Here is a 23,203-nt window from a genome sequence, read left to right as displayed (position 1 = left end):
CAAGCCCAGATTAAGTTTAGTCTAAATATATTGCTTACAGTATGTCATAAGCAACAACACATCTGACCTGCTGATCCTCAACACTGGGGCCCCTCCTGTACTCCCTGTTCACCCACAACTGTGTGCCAAGCACAACTCCAACACCATCATTAAGTTTGCTGACGACACAACAGTGGTAGGCCTGATCACAGACAATGATGAGACAGCCTATAGGGAGGAGGTCAGAGACCTGGCTGTGTGGTGCCAGGACAACATCTCTCTCAATGTGAGTAAGACAAAGGAGCTGATCGTGGACTACAGGAAATGGAGGGCTGACCAGGCCCCCATTAACATCGACGGGACTGAAGTGGAGCGGGTCGAGAGTTTCAAGTTCCTTGGTGTCCACTTCACCAACAAGCTATCATTGTCTAAACACCCCAAGACAGTTGTGAAGAGGGCACGACAACACCTTTTTCCCCCTCAGGAGACTGAAAAGATTTGGCATGGGTCCCCAGATCCTCAAAAAGTTACACAGCTGCACCATCAAGAGCATCCTGACTGGTTGCATCACCACCTGGTATGGCAACTGCTCGGCATTGCACCGTAAGGCACTACAGAGGGTAGTGCCTACGTTCCAGTACATCACTGGGGCAAAACTTCCTGCCATCCAGGACCTCTATACCAGGCAGTGTCAGAGGAAGCCCAAAAAATTGTCAAAGACTTCAGTCACCCAGTTTACAGATATTATTAGACAAAGACAACCTGAGCAACAAATTGCAGGGAGTTCCATTATAATCACAACTACAGACAGGTTATTATAAATCACTGAAAATGACTGTCCATAATATAAAGTCACCTCATGGATCCTATTCAAAAACGTCACAGAGAAGCAATTTCTGGTTTTCCTCATCACTAAACAGTTAATAGACATGAAATCATAAAATGACACTAAAACTGTGATGGGCATCACTAAATGTTTCATAATAACCAACCAAATGTTAAAAGGGGCTAACTTGTCCTTTAAGTAGTTTTCTGACCAGATAATTATTTACGCTTACGAGTAGTTTCTTGAGGGGGCTATTTTTACTTGAGTAAATTACAATCTAAATAACAGATTTTCAGTACTCTTCCCACCCCTGATCTTGTCTGACTATCATCACTTATAGAGGACGAAGCCCATACACACTGTTATAAGATCAGCTTTAAAATGTTTTCCATAACAGAAAAGGTTTAAATGTAGGAGGGTAACGCTGATCCTAGGTCTGCAGCTGCGTCTACGGATCATTTCGAATCTAGGGAATGACGTTCACAAGTGACGTAGTTTGCTGCTTTTGCGGTTCACAAATTTGGTTTCGTTCCACGTCGTCTTCAATGTCGCAAACCATTACATTTAGCTATTTACCACTGAAATAAAGGTGTGGAAAATACAATTTAGGGTAAGTTACCATGTCGCTGGCACCCAAGACAAGGGTGTGTTTATAACTGGAGAATGATAGTGCTACGTGAGTCACAACTAACGTACTAGCGAATGTTACTGTAGCTAGCTAGCAAACAGCTTGCTAGTAACTCGAGCTAACTAGCCAATGTGATGCATTTGACGGCTTCTAGGCTATTATACAAAATATACAAAAAATATATATAGCTAGCTAATATGTGTGCCATACGTGGTTTAATATAACTATTGATAGCCTTTTTTCTTCAATTTTGGCAGCTTTAGCTAGCTAGCTAAGAAACAAATATTCCAAACATTGTTCGTTATGTAGGGCAAACTAGCTCGCAAGATGACATGTCCTCTGTCCCTCTTTTTTGTGCATAGTAGCATCTAACTTGCTTACAGGCTTGCAACGAACTAGACATGCAGTGGGCCTTTACGAGCGAACGTCAGCTAGCTTAACATGTAACGTTAGTGTGGGCTTTTACCTAACTTTAGCTATTCTATAGTTTGTTGCTTGCACAGCCTTGGAGTCCAACTGGGAGGAGCTGAAATCACTGCATGCCTAGCTTTGCTAGTAGTTAACGGGTTGCAATCATATTCATGCTACATTTTAGAAATCAGATGAGACTCAAATTAGATCTATTTAATGCAGACCATTTAAACACTGATACATGAACTCTGTCTCCACACAGTTGTGTATGCTGTCGTAGACAAACACCCTTGTTAATCTTTATACCTGATTTTCTGTCCCCCACGTCCAAACAGTGGCTCTAAGCTCCCTGCCATGTCTTTGGAGAAGACCTCCGACCTGGCCAATGAGAACACATGCTTGCCATCCTCGCTGACCCTTGACCTCCGCTACCCAAATAGTGTTCAGTTTGATTCTGACCTGAGCAAGAAGGCCAAAGGCACCACCACCTCCTCCACCAAGAAGCGCCACAACTATGCCACATCCACACCTTTGGACCTGCTGAATGGCACCATGGGTAGCAATTGCATCGATGAGGAAGAGTCCAGTCAACAGAGAGAGGAGGAGAGGGTTCGGAACCAGGAGAACGAGCAGGGACAGCACTGCACTGGGACCAATGCCAAGTGGCTCAAGGAGGGTCAGAATCAACTTCGCAAAGTGGCAGAGAGGCAGCAGGACCAGAATATAAATTCTGACCAGGATTTGAATCACAACGAGAGCCCAGATGGAAACCCCAACCATAACTCTTTAGTGATGGACCAGAAGGAGGAAGACAGTGAGCAGAACCCGTCTTCTAAGACCCTGAGGTCCCTCTGCTCTGACCTGAATGAGCCTCTGCTGATCGACACCTCAGAGACCCCTCATGGGAAGGAGGAAGAAGAAAAAGAGGACGGGGATGAGGAAGAGTCTCCACTACTTCCAACAGGTGGAGAGAGGGACACAGACTCGTCTGAGGCGCAGAGTAGCAGTGAGTCTCAGAGATATGACAGTGGAGAAGTGAAGGACACATGCCTGCTGTTTCAGGGCAGAAACGCAGCACCCAGTGATGAGGACTCCAGTTGCATGTCACTGTCTCAGGGCAGCACAGCCAACAGCACGCCAGACAGTGACCCAGGTAAGAGGGGAAACAAAATGTCTTAACAATGGATGGGCTTTGAATGTAGGTTTGTGTGTAAGATTCGCACTTTTGTTTTTGTCACAAACAGGAAGTGGGACACAGTCCAATTGTGTTCTGGGTTATCTTATATTTATCTCACCGTTCTTCCTTGTTGTATAGAGTCTTACTGGGACCGCAGTGCGTTTGAGACGGACACAGACCTGCCTGCAGGGTGGATGCGGGTCAGAGACGAGTCAGGTACCTACTACTGGCACATCCCAACAGGCACCACACAGTGGGAGCCCCCCTCTCCCCTAGAGGAGGGAGAAGCCCCAGAAAGACCCTCCAGTACCTCCCCTGCCATCACACCCAACGTGGAGCCAACGGTGAGAGCTAGAGGATAATGTTGAGGACATTGTTCTTGCCATTTGATAGAAGACTACATTGTTCCACATACTGTATCAGGACTGTGAATGAAAAATTGTCTGAGCAAGTGGATTGTACGTGCATTGACCCATCTGCCGGTACTCAATGCCTGCCCGTGCCACACAGTCATTGTATTTCCATTAAGCCCCCACTGCTAGTGCGAACTGATTTAGTTTTCTAATTGGTCCTTGTCTCTTTTTTTTTGTATTTTCAGTTGATGTGGAATAGTCTCACCCAGTCCCGCCCAAACAGATTTAATGACGAGGAGTTCTGGAAGGTAAGGGCCAACTACTTGAAACAAGCCCAACATCAATTCCGTTTGAAAACCTTTACATTGAACATTGAGATGTTCAATGTTTAGGTATCAACTGCTTACTATTTACTTTATCAAATGTAGAAATATGATTGGTGATTTTGACTTCTTACTGTTGTTTTAAATTCAGGAGGAAGATGCCATGGCTGATCAGACCCTAAAGGATTTTGAAGGAGCCACATTGCGTTATGCCTCTATCAACCTCAAGTGAGTCTCCCCCCCCACCCCCACCATGTATGGTGTCTGTTATCATTAGATGCTCCTGACTTGTGTAGATGACAACTAACTGATAGTCTGATTCCTTTCACCTCCTAGCTGCTCACAATCTGAAGAAAAGGAAAAGATGAACTCGCTCATCAATGACCCGGAGGCTAAGGTATGTACTCTCACTTGGACACATGGACATAACCATCATTCCACTCCAATCCCACACATATTTTTCTCTCTGTCAACATTCAACCTAAGTTCAGTCGCTCTTTCTCTGTCCTCATGTCTTTGTGTGGCTTTATTAATAAATGCATCAACATCGTCCCCAAAGTCACTGTACGAACAAACAATGCATTCAGAAAGTATTCAGACCCCTTGACCTTTTCCACATTTTGTTACGTTACAGCCTTATTCTAAAATGTATTAAATAAAATCCTAATCACACTACCCCATAATAACAAAGCAAATACAGGTTTCTAGAAATGTTAGCAAATGTATTTTAAAAAATTATAATTATTTTACTTATACTTATTTACATAAGTATTCAGACCCTTTGCTATGAAACTTGAAATTGAGCTCCGGTGCATCCTGTTTCCATTGATCATCCTTGATGTTTCTACAACTTTATTGGTGTCAACTGTGGCAAATTCAATTGATTGGTCATTATTTGGAAAGGCACAAACCTGTCCATATAAGATCCCACAGTTGACAGTACATGTCAGAGCAAAAACTAAGCCATGAGGTTGAAGGACTTGTCCGTTGAGTGCCGAGACAGGATTGTGTCGAGGCACAGATCTGGGGAAGGGTACCAAAACATTTTGTCAGCATTGAAAGTCCCCAAGAACACAGTGGCCTCCATCATTCTTAAATGGAAGACATTTGGAAGCACCAAGACTCTTCCTAGAGCTATCAGCCCGGCCAAACTGAGCAATCGGGGGAGGAAAGGGCCTTGTTCAGGGAGGTGACCAAGAACCCGATGGTCAGAGCTCCAGAGTTCCTCTGTGGAGATGGGAGAACCTTCCAGAAGGACAACCATCTCTGCAGCACTCCACCAATCAGGCCTTTATGGTAGTGGCCAGACAAAAGCCACTCCTAAGTAAAAGGCACATGACAGCCCGCTTGGAATTTGCCTAAAGGCACATAAAGGACTCTCTGACCATGAGAAACAAGATAATCTGGTCTGATAAAACTAAGATTGAACTCTTTGGCCTGAGTGTCAGGCGTCATGTCTGGAGGAAACCTGGCACCATCCCTACGGTGAATCATGGTGGTAGCAATATCATGCTGTGGGTATGTTTTTTAGCAGCAAGGACTACGATCCTGACTGGTCTCCTAGGAAAGATGAACAGAGCAAAGTACAGAGAGATCCTTGATGAAAACCTGCTCCAGAGCACTCAGGACCTCCGACTGGGGCAAAGGTTCACCTTCCAACAGGACAACAACCCTAAGCACACAGCCAAGACCACGCAAGAGTGGCTTTGGGACGAGTCTCTGAATGTCCTTTAGTCGCACAGCCAGAGCCCGGACTTGAACCCGATCGAACATCTCTGGAGAGACCTAAAAATAGCTGTGCAGCGATGCTCCCCATCCAACCTGACAGAGCTTGAGAGTATCTGCAGAGAAGAATGGGATAAACTCCCCAAATACAGATGTGCCAAGCTTATAGCGTCATACCCAGGAAGACTTGAGGCTGTAATTGCTGCCAAGGTGCTTCAACAAAGTACTGAGTAAAGGGTCTGAATACTTATGTAAATGTCATATTTCAGTTATTTTTAATAAATGTGCAAACATTTTTTTTTAAATCTGTTTTTTCTTTGTCATAATAGGGTATTGTGGGTAGATTTAGAATAAGGCTGTAACGTAACAAAATGTTAAAGTAAAGGGATCTGAATTCTTTCCAAATTCACCTTATCCCAACCAGAAGCCATGGATTACAGGCAACATCTGCACTGAGCTAAAGGCTAGAACTTCTGCTTTCAAGGAGCTGGACACTAATCGGGACACTTAAAATAAATCCCACCACGCCCGCCGATGAGCCATCAAACAGGAAAAGCATCAATACAGGGCAAAGAATGAATCCTACTACGCCGGCTTTGACGCTTGTCAGATGTGGCAGGGCTTGCAAACTAACACGAATTAAAATGGGAAACCCAGCCATGAGCTGCCCAGTGACGTGACCCTACCAGGAGAGCTACATGCCTTCTATTCTCGCTTCAAGGCAAGCCACACTGAACCATGCATGAGAGCACCAGCTGTTCCGGGTTGACTGTGTGATCTCATTCTTCAAAGCCGACGTGAGTAAGACCTTTAAACAGGTCAACATTCACAAGGCCGCAGGGCCAGACGGATTACCAGGATGCGTACTCCGAGCATGCACTGACCAGCTGGCAAGTGTCTTCACTGACATTTTCAACCTCTTCCTGAACCAGTCTGTAATGCCTACATGTTTCAAGCAGAGCACCATAGTCCCTGTGCCAAAGAAAGCCAAGGTAACTTGTCTCAATGACTATCGCCCCGCCCCGTAGCACTCACATCTAGCCATGAAATGTTTTGAAAGGCTGGTCATGACTCACATCAACACCTTCACCCCAGACACCCTGAACCCACTCCAATTTGCATACCGCCCCAACAGGGCCACAGATTACATAATCGCTATTGCACTCCACACTGTCCTCTCCCAGCTGGACAAGAGGAACACCTATGTGAGAATGCTGTTCATTGACTATTGCTCAGCGTTAACCTTGGAGGGCACTATGGTGTTTATCACTAAGCTCACTACTCTGGGACTGAACACCTCCCTCTGCAACTGGATCCTGGACTTCCTGACAGGCCGCACCCCCGGTGGTGTAGATAGGCAACAACACATTAGCCACGCTGACCCACTACATGGTGTGGGCCCTTGGGTGTGTGCATTGTCCCCTCCTGTACTCCTTTTTCACCCACGACTCTGCCCGCGAACGTCTCCAACACCATCAAGTTTGCTGACGACATGACTGTCGTAGGCCTGATCACCAACGACGATGAGAAGGCCTATAAGGAGGTCAGTGACTTGGCAGTGTGGTGCCAGGATAACAACCTCTCCCTTTAATGTCAGCAAGACACAGGAGCTGATCATGGACTACAGGAAACAGCATGCCGAGCACGCCCCCATCCCCTTCGATGGGGTGGGTCGAGAGCTTCAAGTTCCTTGATGTCCACGTCATTAAGGAATTCACATGGTCCACACACCAACACAGTTGTGAAGAAGGCACGACAATGCCTCTTTTCCTTCAGGAGACTGAAAAGATTTTGCTTGGGTCCTCAGATCCTCAAAGTTCTACAGCTGCACCATTTTTAGAGTATCTTCACTGGCTATATCACAGCTTGAATGGCATCCGACCGCAAGGCGCTACAGAGGGTAGTACGTACGACCCAGTACATATGGGCCAAGCTCCCTGCCATCCAGGACATCTATACCAGGCGGTGTCAGAGGAAGGCCTTAAAAATGCTCAGACTCCAGCCACCCAAGTCATAGACTGTTCTCTCAGCTACCGCAACGCAAGCGGTACCAATGCACCAATTCTGGAACCAACAGGACCCTGAACAGCTTCTACCTACAAGCCATAAGACTGCTACATAGTTAGTGCAAAAAGGGTCAATGCAAGTAGTCAAATTGCTTCCTAGACCAACTCTTTTGACTCATGCACACACACTGGACTCTACCCACACACTCACACATACCTACACTGACACTCCTACATACACATACACACAGGCATACTGTCAGGAAAAACACACAATCCTTACAGAAGCTGCTACTACTTCTGTTTATTATGTCATGTTGCCTAGTCACTTTACCCTTACCTATATGTACATATCTATCTCAATTACCTCGTAGCCCTGCACATCGACTCTGTACTGGTACCCTGTGTATGTAGCCAAGTTATCGTTACACATTGTTTTTATTTTTTCATTGTTGGTAAGCATTTCACTGTTATTCTTCACCTGTTTGCGAAGCATGTGATAAATAAAAATGGATTTGAATAGGTTTTTGCAGTCCGGTCTCTTGGCTGGGTGGAGATATCAGAGGAGGAGATGGCTCCAGGGAAGAGCAGTGTGGCTGTCAACAACTGCATCAGACAGCTCTCCTACCACAAACACAACCTGCACGACACGGCTGGGATCTGGGGAGAGGTCAGATAATGGCTTGTGTATGGGAATATAACCTCGTAATGTTGGTAGAACAATGTTTAGAGAAATGTGTTGTAATGTTTCCACACAGGGAAAAGACATGCTCCTTGTTCTGGAGAATGAGATCTTGAACCTGATAGATCCGTTGGGCCAGACCTTGCTGCACACCCAGCCTATCGTCAGCATCCGAGTGTGGGGAGTGGGCCGGGACAACGGCAGGCCAGTCCCCTGCTACTCTAACTATTATTTTTTATTAATATAATCTACATTTCAGATTTTGCCAGTTTGCTATAGGAAATGTTTGTTATTTTAGTTTTATTTGCCTGGCTTTTAACTGAATCTCAAGTTGCCTTTTGTGAATCCTGCTTTGTTTTCTGTTGAATTGATTTGGTGTTTTCTCTCTAACCTGCTGCACTTGGGCACACAGGGAGAGGTAGTGTATTGTTGTATCCACCATCTTCTGTCACATAGGTTGTGGTTGTCATAGTTACAACGTTGGCTTGTCAGTTGTTGATTCCACACCCCCATCCCATAATGCTTGATGTTCCTCACTCACACCCATGACTTTCGATCAGTTTCTCTGAAAGTAGCACCTATACACTGTACAAAACCATTTAAGAACGCCTTCCTAATATTGCCCCCCCCCCCCCCCCCCCCCTTTACCCTCAGAATAGCCTCAATTCGTGGGGGCATGGACTCTACAAGGTGTTGAAAGCGTTCCACAGGGATGCTGGCCCATGTTGACTCAATGCTTCCCACAGTTGTGTCAAGTTAGCTGGTTGTTCTTTGAGTGGTGGGCCATTCTTGACAAACACAGGAAACTGTTGCGCGTGAAAAACCCAGCAGCATTGCCGTTCTTGACACATCGGTGTGTCTGGCACATACTAACATATCCCGTTCAAAGGCACTTTAAAACTTTGGTCTTGCCCATTCACCCTCTGAATTGCACATACACAATCCATATCTCAAGGCTTATAAAATCCTTCTTTAACCTGTCTCCTCCCCTTCATCTACACTGACTGAAGTGGATTGAACAAGTGAAATCAGTAAGCGATCATAGCATTCACCTGGTCAGTCTGTCATGGAAAGAGCAGGTGTTCTTAATGTTTGTACACTCAGTGAAGACTAGCCATCAATAATAGTCAGACTACGTTAAGTGTTCTCTGTCATAGTTGTGGTTACATTTGTTCATTGTATTTTTGGTTGATAGTTCTCTTGAGTAGAGACTGAACAATATTGGTCAAAGATCCTTATCAGTATTGACTGATTTCAGCATTGTCCGTTTCATCAGCCTCATTTGTCATGATCAGCCTTTATAACAGCCTCTTTCTCTGGTGATACCTCTTTTTGTTTGTGTGTGTTTGTGCTAACTTTAGGGACTTTGCCTACGTGGCGAGAGACAAACTGACTCATGTTCTGAAGTGCCATGTGTTCAGGTGTGACACACCTGCTAAGAACATTGCCACGAGCATGCATGACATCTGCTCTAAGGTAAGCCCATCTGCTATGGTGCATTGCACCATACTCTGGTCTCCAAATGTAACTTTTTTCACATGACTGTGGTTCAGGGGTGGATGTTTGTCCTCGTTGTTTCAAATGTTGAATTTAAGGCTAAACTGTGTCTTTCCTTATCTGTAGATAATGGCCCAGAGGAAGTCATCCAAATCCTCTTTGAACAGACTGAACACAGACCCCTCTAAACTGGCAGACATTCCTTTCCAGGGTAAAACACTGGCACTTTTACTGTATGACTATTAGGGATGTAATGGTACAGTGAGCCCACGGTTCGGTATGTATCACGGTTTGTGGGCCACGGTACGGTTTCAGTGTCTTTCTATTTAAGAAAAGTGTGTGCTTGTATGACACTCATACAGAAGATGAGTGTCATACAATCCAGTACATAGTGAACCATCACAGTGAGGTAGCTTCCAGTACATAGTGAGGTAGCTTCCAGTACACAGTGAGGTAGCTTCCAGTACACAGTGAGGTAGCTTCCAGTACACAGTGAGGTAGCTTCCAGTATACAGTGAGGTAGCTTCCAGTACACAGTGAGGTAGCTTCCAGTACACAGTGAGGTAGCTTCCAGTACACAGTGAGGTAGCTTCCAGTACACAGTGAGGTAGCTTCCAGTACACAGTGAGGTAGCTTCCAGTACACAGTGAGGTAGCTTCCAGTACACAGTGAGGTAGCTTCCAGTACACAGTGAGGTAGCTTCCAGTACACAGTGAGGTAGCTTCCAGTACACAGTGAGGTAGCTTCCAGTTGCTCTGGAGGTCCAACTATCAGTGGAGAGAGCTAGATGGGGTATCTATGTCAATTTGTTTTCTATTTCTCTCTGTGATGTTTCATCGAGTTTGGGAATTTCCTTGCTGCTGAAATGTGTGCAGGAGACATTGTAACGCAGTTATATATTTTCCATCAGGTGACAAAGTACTGAGTTAGTAACCACCGAATAGGGCTGCAAATCTTTGGCTATGAGTACTCCCACTGCTTTCGTTATTTCTATGTTTTTCTGAATTTGTTGCAAATTGTTGTTAGAAGGCAGCAGCGAGAGAATGTGGTGTTTTCGCTAACGGGTGGACTCTCCTTACTCCATCTACAAGGGATACGGCTGGGTTATGGCCACGTAAATGACACATCATGTTGGAAGTGTTTCCACTCGAGTCACCGAGTGGCAAGGCAATGCTTGCGGACTGTACTTTGTTTACGGTCTTCTTACCCTCGTTGTCCTATTGAACGCTGAATCCACAATGTTCCCCCACAGCGGATTTGAAAGACGGCGGTGCTTCTTCAATTCGCTTCTCTCTGTCTCGTTGGTGCACGCCATTGTCACGTTGGAGCTGAGAGAACATTTCTTTTTAGTTTCCCCTCTTTTTATGGGGCCCCGTTAGGGAGGTTTCCTACTGAGATGTCATTGCAAATCGTCCATTGGTTGTTTGAGGGAGTTGCGGTTGCCACATTTTGAGACATTGTTGTGGAGTAAAGTTTGTCAGACCCAGGAGCTCCCTAACGGCCACAAGCTGAGCGTTTGCTTCTGTGGATTTGAATGTACAACGTGCGTGTAGTCTGCAGCGCAATGAGCACGTTTAGGAAATGATAGGAAAATGACAGGCATACCATAATTCCACGGTTCACGTGTGCGTATTGAACCGTAGGGGGCATACCGAAAGGTTCGATAACATTCGTCATCCCTAATGACTATACTATATGTATAATCTGAAACCAAATGCATCTATGGTCCTTTGTATGGTTTAAGCATGAGGTCTTCTGTCTCTCTCACTCTACTCTATTCTCCCTACAGAATTTCCTGCACCAAAGAATGAGCTGGTCCAACGCTTCCAGGTATGTTACCTAGGTAACGTGCCTGTTGCCAAACCCGTAGGTAAGGAACGCTTTGGTAAGGAATGCTTTTTCTTCTCTTTCCTAGCTGTTTGTTGGTGTATCTTGTGGTGTTTTGAACAATGTTTCAGGGAAACTTCAGTCACTGCCTTTATTTAACATTCCACTTGTCCTCCTGTATGTTGGTACTGTGTTTAAATGAATGCTAACTTTCTACTAAGTTTGGTTTCACTAAATGAAATGCATTCAATACACGTTTACTTTATTGAATGACTCAAATTATTGCACGTATTCTACTAATTTCTCCTACAGATTGTGATACTGATTTCTTACTGTGTGAAGTCTCAACTTCAATGAGCTATCCCCTTGTTATGAATATTAAGCTTTTAAGTGAATATTGAACGAACACATTTCTAGTAATTCCTTCCTTCCATTTTCCTAATATTCTCAGGTATTGCGTGTACTCAGACAGATGTACAGTGCATTTGGAAAATATTCAGACCCCTTGACATTTTCCATGTTTTGTTACGTTATAGCCTTATTAAAAAATGCATAGTTTTTTTCCCTCTCAATAATCTACACACAGTACCCCATAACGAGAAGGCAAGCACAGGTTTTTAGAAATGTTAGCAAATGTATATAAAAAAAAGTGATAACATTTCCATCAGTATTCAGACCCTTTACTCAGTACTTTGTTTAATCACCTTTGGCAGCGATTACAGCCTTGAGTCTTGTTGGGTATAACGCTACAAGCTTGGCACACCTGTGTTTGGGGAGTTTCTTCCATTCTTCTCAGTAGATCCTCTCAAGCTCTGTCAGGTTGGATGGGGAGCGTCGCTGCACAGCTATCAGTTCAAGTACAGGCTCTGGCTGGGCCACTCAAGGACTTACAGATACTTGTCCAGAAGCCACTCCTGTGTTGTCTTGGCTGTGTTCTTTGGGTCCTTGTCCTGTTGGAAGGAGAACCTTCGTCCCAGTCGGAGGTTCTGATTGCTTTGGAGCAGGTTTATATCAAGGATCTCCCTGTACTTTGCTCCGTTCATCTTTCCCTCGATCCCGACGAGTCTCTCAGTCCCTGCCGCTGAAAAACATCCCCACAGCATGATGCTGCCTTAGCCATGCTTCATCGTAAGGATGGTGCCAGGTTTCCTCCAGACGTGAAGTTTGGCATTCAAGCAAAAGAGTTCAATCTTGGTTTCATCAGATCAGATAATCTTGTTTCTCCTGGTCTGATAGCCCTTTAGGTGTCTTTTGGCTAAATCTAAGCTGGCTGTCATGTGCCTTTTACTGAGGAGTGGCTTCCTGGGGCGGCAGTGGTTAGCGTTGGGCCAGTAACCGAAAGGTTGCTGGATCGAATCGCCGACCTGACGAGGTAAAAATCTGTCATTCTGCCTCTGAGCAAGGCAGTTAACCCACTGTTCCCCGGGCGCCAAAGACGTGGATTCCAATTAAGACAGTCCCCCACACCTCTCTGCTTCAGGGGTTGGGTTAAATGCGGAATACACATTTCAGTTGAAGGCATTCAGTTGTACAATGGACTAGGTATCCCCTTTCCCGTCTGGACACTACCATAAAGGCCTGATTGGTGAAATGCAGCAGAGATGTGCTTCTCCACCTGCATTGCTTGCTGTTTGGGGTTTTAGGCTGGGTTTCTGTACAGCACTTTGAGATATCAGCTGATGTACGAAGGGCTATATAAATAAATTTGATTTGATTTGATTTTGATTTGAGATGGTTGTCCTTCTGGAAGGTTCTCCCATCTCCACAGAGGAACTCTGGAGCTTTGACCATCGGGTTCTTGGTCACCTCCCTGACCAAGGCCCTTTCCTCCCCCAATTGCTCAGTTTGGCCGTGCGGCCAGCTCTAGGAAGATTCTTGGTGGTTCCAAACTTCTTCCATTTAAGAATGATGGAGGCCACTGTGTTCATGGGGACCTTCAATGCTGCAAAACATTTTTGGTGCCCATTCTCAGATGTGTCTCGATACAATCCTGTCTCAGAGCTTTATGGACAAATCCTTCGACCTCATGTCTTGGTTTTTGCTCTGACATGCACTGCCAACTGTGGGACTTCATATAGACCGATGTGTGCCTTTCCAAATCATGTCCAATCAATTGAATTTACCACAGGTGGACTCCCAAGTTGTAGAAACATCTCAAGGATGATCAATGAAAACAGGATCCACCTGAAATCAATTTTGAGTCTCATATCGAAGGGTCTGAATACTTATGTAAATAAGGTATTTCTGTTTTTAATTTATTTTTATATATTTGCACAAACATCTAAAACAGTTTTTGCTTTGTCATTATTGGGTATTGTGTGTAGATTGATGAGGATTCAATCCATTTTAGAAAGAGGCTCTAATGTAACAAAATGTTGAAAAAGGGAATGGGTCTGGATACTTTCCGAATGCACTGTAGATGTAGCTGCTAGCTAACCTAGGTGGTTGTTATTCCTATCCAGGTATGGACCTAGTTAATGTTGCCCTCGACACAGCAATGAATTCCAAAGTCAAGGAAGAGTGGACGTCAGTTACTGTGAACGTGGCCTCAGCCACACTTACCATAATCACAGCTGAGGTGAGTACACATATAGATGGTCGCACTCAAATGTACACACAATCTCAAAAAATATATATTTTTTAATGTCTTTCCAATTTGAAGGTCTGAGGTTGTTTAAGTTTCTGTAGGAATATAACCCAAGGCGTTCTGTTGTTTCTTGCAGACAGAGGAGGTTCTGTCAGAGTGCCGGGTGCGGTTCCTGTCCTTCATGGGCGTGGGGAAGGACGTCCACACCTTTGCCTTCATCATGGCCGAGGGCCCCGGGGACTTCATCTGCCACATGTTCTGGTGTGAGCCCAACGCAGCCAGCCTCAGTGAGGCCGTGCAGGCCGCCTGCATGGTGAGTGCAATGTTTCCATCAGCCAGTAATTGCTGGCTTTTGTCCGATACAAATTAATTGTCCGGCAGAAAATATCCTATTAAATCAATATCCTCTAAATCTCACAGGCTGTTCATGGAGCTTGGTTCAGGTTGTCTTTCAATCCCATCATCTCTCTACTCTGCCTGTCTGTTTTGAGCTCACACTCTCGCTAGCAAACTTTCAACATTGTATTAACTGGGCTCTGCCCGCAAAGATTCAGGAGCCATTGAGTTTGTGACAGCTGTGTGCAGACAGGAGAGAAGTGTACCGCTATTTTATGTTTTGCTAGATATCCCTATAAGACGGATGGGACGTCTTTCGGATGGAACGTTAAACGGGTGTCCTGACTCTGCGGTCATTCAAGATCCCATGGCACTTATCGTAAGAGTAGGGGTGTTAACCCTGGTGTCCTTGCTAAATTCCCAATCTGGCCATCAAACCATCATGGTCACCTAATAATCCCCAGTTTACAATTGCCTCGTTCATTCCCCTCCTCTCCCCTGTAACTATTCCCCAGGTCGTTGCTGCAAATGCGAATGTGTTCTCAGTCAACTTACCTGGTAAAATAAGGAATTTAAAAAAAGAACGTTGCCCCCTATAAGGAAATGTCATAAATCCACAGCATGGAGGACTATTTAGATGACGTCATTTTGCTTCCCTCCTCTACCTCTAATCTAATGCCTGGTTGTGTAGTTGGCTTAAAAATGCCCAAAACAATGCAAATCAAGCTAGCTAGTTGGCTAACTAGCTACTGTACCAAGGATGGAGGCACAGACGAGTGGAAAATTAGATTGACACTGAAACAGAGAATATTTACAAGCCAGGTGGACAGAGACGTGCATTGTGCAAGTAGCCAACATCGACTTGGTAGGCTATCATTCCTCCCTGCATGATTATTGTAGTCACGTCCATGTGATGTCAGTGAATCGGCAATGTGTAGTCCTGAAAAAGCATTACACAACAAATGACTGCATTCAGATGGGTTCTTATTTGATATGCCAACTTTTTCACTGGGTGAGTGGTTCTTCTCGATATGAGGAGTTTGCCAGGATTGGATTGTTTTACGAAGAGAAAATGGTTAACATACACAGCCTTGTTGCACCATATATTTTGAATTCCAAGTTTATATTTCGAATGAGATTTGGTGCTAATTTTGTGTGCCTGTTGACAGCTGCGCTACCAGAAGTGTCTGGACGCCAGGCCGCCCAGTACCAACTCCTGCCTGCCAGGCCCGCCGGCTGACTCTGTGGCACGCCGTGTGGGCTCAAGTGTCAAGAAGGGAGTTCAGAGCCTGCTGGGCAGCTTCAAGAGGTCTGGGTCCCAGACGCCTTGAGAGGTGCCAACTAACCCACTACACACCACTCTACCCCCAGGCCAAGCCCACCATGATAGCCATGGCTCTCCTCACTCCTCCACTGCCTCTCTCCCCATTCTGAGGTGTTATGGTAGAACCTGCTTCCCTTCTCATGGGCACTGTGGGCTGCCTTTTGGGTTGGGGTACCAGTAAACCTAGCGCTGCCCACAGCTCCTCCATGCGTTACACTTCCTTCACTTCACCTTTGGTTGGACAAGTAGGCCATCTTTTCACTTGTTTGTTTAATCTGTGATTTATTAAAGGTCCAATGCAGAAGTTATCTCAATATCAAATCATTTCTGGGTAAGAATATAGTACTTTACTGTGATTTGTTTTCAGGTAAAATGGTCAAAAATAAACAAAAACAGCTTCTTAGCAAAGAGCAGTTTCTCAAGAATTTAGCTAGGACTGTCAGGGAGTGGTCTGAGGGGGGAAACAACATTTATTTTTATCGGAAGAGATGTTTGGAACTCTTTCTTATTGGTCTGTTAAGAGGAAACTTGGTCTAGTTTACAAAGTACCAACACTAATTATGCTTAGGAAAACAGTTCTGTTCTGTAACATTGTCTCTGCTATTTGTTTTGCAGAACAAATATAGTATATTATTTGTGAAAATGGAAGATGTGCAATTGAATTGTGAATGTGGTTGAGCTCATGCCATGTGCTTGTGGCACTCAAGTTGGTTTTCATTTAAAAATGGATATCGACTTGAAAGAAATTAGAAGCAGTGGCATGAGAAGTCTACATAAAATGCAGCATGGTGAATGAGTGTTGAGCTGGAAGCACTAAAACATGCTAGCTAGCTAATATAATATTTGGCAAATAAATATTTTGGATATATATAGTTTCTATAGTACATTTGTTGTGATGCCGTTTTGTTTTAAGTCCCCTCTTCCTTCTGGGGGAGCTGGTAAACCAGCAAGTTGTGATGCCGTTTGGTTTTAAGTCCCCTCTTCCTTCTGGGGGAGCTGGTAAACCAGCAAGTTGTGATGCCGTTTGGTTTTAAGTCCCCTCTTCCTTCTGGGGGAGCTGGTAAACCAGCAAGTTGTGATGCCGTTTGGTTTTAAGTCCCCTCTTCCTTCTGGGGGAGCTGGTAAACCAGCAAGTTGTGATGCCGTTTGGTTTTAAGTCCCCTCTTCCTTCTGGGGGAGCTGGTAAACCAGCAAGTTGTGATGCCGTTTGGTTTTAAGTCCCCTCTTCCTTCTGGGGGAGCTGGTAAACCAGCAAGTGCAACAAGTTTTAGTGAAACGTCTCATGTCTCAAAGAAAGCTTAGGCTGTCTGTTACTGCACTCCAAGTAGACAGTATGTTGGAGGAAGATGGAAGCTTTCTATTGTGTGGAAATGGATCTGAAGTTGTCATCCTTTTTTTGCGATCAGATGTTGTATGTTAGTCTGTTTAACCATGTTCTTTTCTTATCTGTTTAACAATGATTTTGTTTACACGTGTCAAGTGTTATAATTGTTTTCCTTTACTCCATTGTGTATGTCTAAAACTTAAAGTTTTAATTTAGTTACATCTGAGCAGTGACAGCTATTTATAGCTACCCCCTTGTCCTTTCAAACTGTTTATAAGATCTGACAACTTTTATGCCTCCTAATTAATTGGGTCTAAGGGATGAGACACTACTGTCATTGTGATAGACATGTCACTGAACTTGACAGTGTCTGTCAGTAACTCACAAGTCATTTAACTTCCACTTCCTTTTTTTATTTCAGTTTTTAAACTCCTGACTGCCCTCTGCTGGGCTTTAGAATAGTTATTTTTCATTAGCAGTGTGTCTGACGACACAACAGGAGAGCTAACAAGCCTGATGCATTTTGTTGTGCAAAGATTGTAATTACGGAAAGTGTTTGTTTTTTACCCACAAACAGTGTTTGTCTATGAAATATTCAGGCTGAAGTATGTGTGGAAGTTTCCTCCTTATAGCGTGCAGTATGTGTAAATCATATGAACACTTCGCTGCATATAAACACATCTTTAAAGTACACTATCCCATAGTTGACTGACGAGAGCATAGTCTTCCCTTTTTGTTTTTGAATGCAGTTGGTTAAAAAAAACTTTCTTTTTCAAATTAAATTATTATATTTTTCTAAGTGTGTGTGTGTGTAACATATCTGTGAGATGGAGATGCCTTTTTACCCTCAGTTCCTACCACTATGTGGTCACTGTTGCAGCAGTGTTTCCAAATCTGTATCACCATACTATTTATCCCCCTCCTTCACTTTATTGTGCCACATTTTCTCCAGCTCTCATCTGTTTTGGACAGCAATTTGACCAGACAAGAAGCCATAGGTTAGGCTTTGCCCTGGCTTTAGTTGCTCGCTCACTCTTAAGTACTGACTAATAAAAACAGACACATATGTACAATGTAGTTTTTTTTGTATGACATTGTTTTTGTTGTAACTGAATTTGTGTGATTTTCGTCACGCCTATAATTTTTACTCCTTACTCTACACACGAAGTACTCTACACTACTTACTGTAAATGTCAGACATTGGTTGCCTTGTACAAACAGAGCTTCCTGCTGTTAGTATATCATTTATTTTTAATTCACACTGTAATATTGGACCATGCTTTGAGGCCTCAAAAATACTATCAAGAATTTGTGTGACTGTACATTTCACGTGTCATATGTTTTCCCTTCCATTTCAATAGTGACTGTCACTACACATGTCCCCAATCCACTTATTGCTCACCTGTTTCTTTTGTTTTGCTGAGAAATCAGTTATAACCCATTTATATATTCAGTGTAGATGTTAACCAGTGGGTGCACTTTGCATGGCTGTTATATAAGAACTGACCCTAGCTTCTCAGAACAGGGGAGCACAGAGGGTCCTCAGTATGTTTTCAGCTCTATAAGGACAAATATAGGCCACGATGGGAAGTCTGAGTACTGGTATACGTTAGCCCTACTAACAAAAACCCCATCGGATTGTCAATGTAGATTCCTTGTTGTAATGCTCAAGATATTTAGGTTGCTTTGGTGATGTTCAAGGTTAAATATTTGTCTTATTAAGGATGAATCATTGCAATAAAAATGAGTAATACATGCTTTTCTTTAACTTAAGATAAATTATTGAAGGATTTACATGTGTTGAAGATAAGAAACCGACTTTGATCCAAATGTACCGCAACACTAATATGATAGGGCTGTGATCATGTCCCCTGTCATAGGCCATGGAAAATATCTAGGTTCAGTTTTTAACAAACGTGAACTTTTATGTCTGCCTTTTTTGTTTTTCAGATGTGTTCAGTGTGGTGTTAACCTTTCGATGTGAGGTATTTATTAAGCCTTACAATGAAGTGATACCTTTTTGTTCACACTCCTGTTTGTCAGCCATGTGTATTTTTTAGCTTCTGTTTTCTTTAATATCCACTGGTGACTGTAATGCAAAAAAAAGTGGTCATTTACATATCTGAAGAATGTAAATGAGGTGTGTGTATGTATATACAGTACCAAATAAAAGTTTGTACACCTACTCATTCAAGCATTCTTTATTTTTACTATTTTCTACATTGTAGAATAATAGTGAAGACACACTATGAAATAACACATGGAATCATGTAGTAACCAAAAGAGTCTTAAATTAATCAAAATATATTAGGCTTTTTTGAAGTAGCCATGCTTTTCCTTGATAGTTTGCACATGCTTGGCATTCTCTCAACCAGCTTCACCTGGAATGCTTTTCCAACAGTCTTGAAGGAGTTCCAACATATGCTGAGCACTTGTTGGGTGCTTTTCCTTCACTCTGCGGTCCAACTCATCCCAAACCATCTCAATTTGGTTGAGATCAGGGGATTGTGGAGGCCAGGTCATCTGATGCAGCACTCCTTCACTCTCCTTGGTAAAATAGCCCTTACACAGCCTGGAGGTGTGTGTTGGGTCATTTTTAGTGGGACTAACAAATGATAATCCCACTAAGCGCAAGCCGGATGGGATGGCATATCGCTGCGGTAGCCATGCTGGTTAAGTGTGCCTTGAATTCTAAGTAAATCACAGTGTCACCGTTTCTTGGCCCATGCAAGTCTCTTCATCTTATTGGTGTCCTTTAGTAGTGGTTTCTTTGCAGCAATTTGACCATGAAGGCCTGATTCATGCAGTCTCATCTGAACAGTTGATGTTGAGATGTCTGTTACTTGAACTTTGTGAAATGCAGCCCATTTATTTGGGCTGCAATTTTGGAGGCTGGTAACTAATAAACATAGCCTCTGCAGCAGAGGTAATTCTGGATCTTCCTTTCCTGTGGTGGTCTTCATGGGAGCCAGTTTCGTCATAGCCCTTGATGGTTTTTGTGACTGCACTTGAAATGTTCAAAGTTCTTGAAGTTTTCCAGATTGACTGACCTTCATGTCTTAAAGTAATGATGGACTGTAGTTTCTCTTTGCTTATTTTAGCTGTTCTTGCCATAATATGGACTTGGTCTTTTACCAAATAGGGCTGTCTTTTGTATACCACCCCTACCTTGTCATAACACAACTGATTGGCACAAACACATTAAGACGGAAATAATTTGTGGATAATTTGTGTATCTAACTTTTAACGAGGCACACCTTGTTAAATTGAATTGCATTCTATGTGACTACCTCATGAAGTTGATTGAGAGAGTGCCAAAGCTGTCATCAAGGCAAAGGGTGGCAATTTGAAGAAACTCAAATATAAAATACATCTTGATTTTTTTAACACTTTTTTGGTTACTACATGATTCCATATGTGTTATCATAGTTTTGATGTCTTCTATTACTCTACAATGTAGAACATAGTAAAAATAAAGAAAAATCCTAGAATGAGTAGGTGTGTCCAAACCTTTGACTGGTACTGTATACATATAAATGTATGTAAATATTGTGTCACAGGACAAAATAAAAAGTGGAACTGTATTGTTTTGTGGGCCATTGTGGTGTTTGCTGAATAACACTGTGAGTAGCTACTTACACATCACCTCATATTCACAATGCACTCCAGGAATGGTTTAAAAACTAATGATTGCAGAGTTAATGCATACACACACACAGTTCACAGAGTTACTTGGATATATTTATTTTATCATCAATGTGAGTGCCACTGTTCAAAAGACTGAACAGTATTGAGAATAATTGTCATGCCCTTGGTTAGCTCAGTTTACAGCTGAATTGAAGACTTTACTAACATGAATATTTATGAGGCTGTGTCAATAAAACAAAGCCAACACCATCTACAATTATTTCAATGTTTTATTCCCCCTTTCCACTTTGCCTGCTGTTAATATCCTAAATGAGTTACACACACACACACACACACACACACACACACACACACACACACACACACACACACACACACACACACACACACACCCAGCCAGGGGTAAATATATTCACATGTAAACATACTGTGTTCCAGTTGACACAGTCGGTGGATTTACCAGTTCCATATTCTCCCAGCCCTGTATTTGCTTTCATCCTGTTTCTCTAATCGTCACAGACGTTGGGTTCCCCAGCAGTGCTTCTGTTGATTTTCAGTATGCCGCCTCCTTTCTTGGTCCAAACTACGCTGTTGTCTCACAGAGCTTTGTTTGTCATCATAGAGTATTACTTTAGATGCAGCTGATAGGCCTACAGCTCCCCTGTTTGAAATGAAGAAGACAAAAAAGTTGTTTTTATACTCTGCCTGTATTCACAAGGTGCTAATCATGATTTAATGTAATTCAGCTTTTTAAGACTCATCACATCATTCATTATTTCCATAATTTTCTCCTATATTTGGAGGTTTGTTTAAACAATGAATGAGCCCACTGGGCACACTATGTAATTTCAACGTGGAGAATTTGGTAATATTTGGTAGATACGTCGATCAATGAGATTCCAACCTATTTTCACCCGCTCAAAAAGAGGCAAAAGTCTGTTAAATTCCTAATGTGTTATCGCTATGCTTTCAACTATCGAAAAGCACAATCAAATTCCAATGGAAAATCAATGTCTGATTTTTGGTTTAGTTGTCACCTAAATGTTTTAGCACTGCGCTTTCAACCATTTAAAAACACATCAAAGTTCAAATGGGAATACGATGTCAGATATATTGTTTATTTATATAAAATCGTAATGTGTTGTCACTGTGCTTTATTTAATAGCACAACCAAATGACCTGGATTGCAGTTGATATTACATTAAAGTACATGGCGCAAGTGATCAATGCCGTTTGAGATTCTGTACAGATTATTATAGCAATTGTGAAGATTTCCACAGACCTGGGACCCTGAACACAGTTTCTATGATTACATAAGAAGACGCAGTGTTACAGTAGCCTCAAAATGTGGCCATGGATGTGTTACTCATTTTAAGGTTGAATAAATACTCTCACATTCGTTTGTAAAATAGCCTTAATCAACCTCTTGGGGATGGGTGTCCCTAAACCGGGACGGTTTTTGCTAACGTATGCTAATGTGAGTAGAATGACGTTGTACACGACAGCCAACTTTCCGGGACATACAGTCGTGGCCAAAAGTTTTGACAATGACACAAATATTAATTTCCACATAGTTTGCTGCGTCAGTGTCTTTAGATATTTTTGTCAGATGTTACTATGGAATACTGCAGTATAATTAAAAGCATTTCATAAGTGTCAAAGGCTTTTATTGACAATTACATGAAGTTGATGCAAAGAGTCAATTCACTTCTGGGCCACATCCTGACTGATGGCAGCCCATTCTTGCATAATCAATGCTTGGAGTTTGTCAGCATTTGTGGGGTTTTGTTTGCCTCTTGAGGTTTGACCACAAGTTCTTAATGGGATTAGGTTCTGAGGAGTTTTCTGACCCAAAATGTTGATGTTTTGTTTCCCGAGCCACTTAGTTATCACGTTTGCCTTATGGCAAGGTGCTCCATCGTGTTGGAAAAGGTATTGTTACCAAACTGTTCCTGGATGGTTGGGAGAAGTTGCTCTCAGAGGATGTGTTGGTACCATTCTTTATTCATGGCTGTATTCTTAGGCAAAATTGTGAGTGAGCCCACTCCTTGGCTGAGAAGCAACCCCACACATGAATGGTCTCAGGATGCTTTACTGTTGGCATGACACAGGACTGATGCTAGCGCTCACCTTCTCTTCTCCAGACAAGCTTTTTTCCGGATGCCCCAAACAATCTGAAAGGGGATTCATCAGAGAAAATGACTTTACCCCAGTCCTCAGCAGTCCAATCCCTGTACCTTTTGCAGAATATCAGTCTGTCCCTGATGTTTTTCCTGGAGAGAAGTGGCTTCTTTGCTGCCCTTCTTGACACCAGGCCATGCTCCAAAAGTCTTTGCCTCACTGTGCGTGCAGATGCACTCACACCTGCCTGCTGCCATTCCTGAGCAAGCTCTGTACTGGTGGTGCCCCGATCCCGCAGCTGAATCAACTTTAGGAGACGGTCCTGGCACTTGCTGGACTTTCTTGGGCGCCCTGAAGCCTTCTTCACAACAATTGAACTGCTCTCCTTGAAGTTCTTGATGATCTGATAAATGGTTGATTTGGCTGCAA

At 43.2% G+C, this 23,203-nt stretch overlaps 1 protein-coding gene across 5 annotated transcripts; it reads left to right on the top strand.

The window, feature by feature from the left end:
- The first annotated feature begins 1,243 nt into the window (after positions 1–1,243).
- Positions 1,244–20,589, top strand: LOC109873170 (amyloid-beta A4 precursor protein-binding family B member 1). Of its 5 annotated transcripts, none has more exons than XM_031807624.1 (15): positions 1,245–1,481; positions 2,180–2,997; positions 3,160–3,365; positions 3,620–3,682; positions 3,849–3,925; positions 4,034–4,094; positions 7,952–8,098; positions 8,187–8,314; positions 8,523–8,528; positions 9,472–9,586; positions 9,734–9,818; positions 11,397–11,492; positions 13,897–14,012; positions 14,158–14,334; positions 15,527–20,589. In XM_031807624.1, exons 2-15 carry the CDS (start codon positions 2,199–2,201, stop codon positions 15,686–15,688), a joined length of 2,238 nt encoding a protein of 745 aa, XP_031663484.1. In that variant the 5' UTR covers positions 1,245–1,481; positions 2,180–2,198; the 3' UTR covers positions 15,689–20,589. The 5 variants fall into 5 exon arrangements, with proteins under 5 accessions (XP_020320344.1, XP_031663484.1, XP_031663485.1 ...); XM_031807625.1 differs by having other exon boundaries at positions 1,246–1,415; positions 11,397–11,477; XM_031807623.1 differs by having other exon boundaries at positions 1,246–1,415.
- The last annotated feature ends 2,614 nt before the right edge of the window (positions 20,590–23,203 follow it).

The sequence above is a fragment of the Oncorhynchus kisutch genome, linkage group LG28 (assembly GCF_002021735.2).
Source record: "Oncorhynchus kisutch isolate 150728-3 linkage group LG28, Okis_V2, whole genome shotgun sequence".
NCBI lineage: Eukaryota > Metazoa > Chordata > Actinopteri > Salmoniformes > Salmonidae > Oncorhynchus > Oncorhynchus kisutch.
The sequence above is the reverse complement of the archived record's forward strand: the minus strand, read 5'-3'. Positions and strand labels throughout refer to the sequence as shown.

Coding starts and splice junctions, on each gene's coding strand:
- LOC109873170 (XM_031807624.1), top strand. CDS start 2,199: ATGTCTTTGGAGAAGACCTCCGACCTGGCCAATGAGAACACATGCTTG. Junction 9,819..11,396: donor GGCAGACATTCCTTTCCAGG/GTAAAACACTGG, acceptor TTCTCCCTACAG/AATTTCCTGCACCAAAGAAT. Junction 14,013..14,157: donor TTACCATAATCACAGCTGAG/GTGAGTACACAT, acceptor TGTTTCTTGCAG/ACAGAGGAGGTTCTGTCAGA.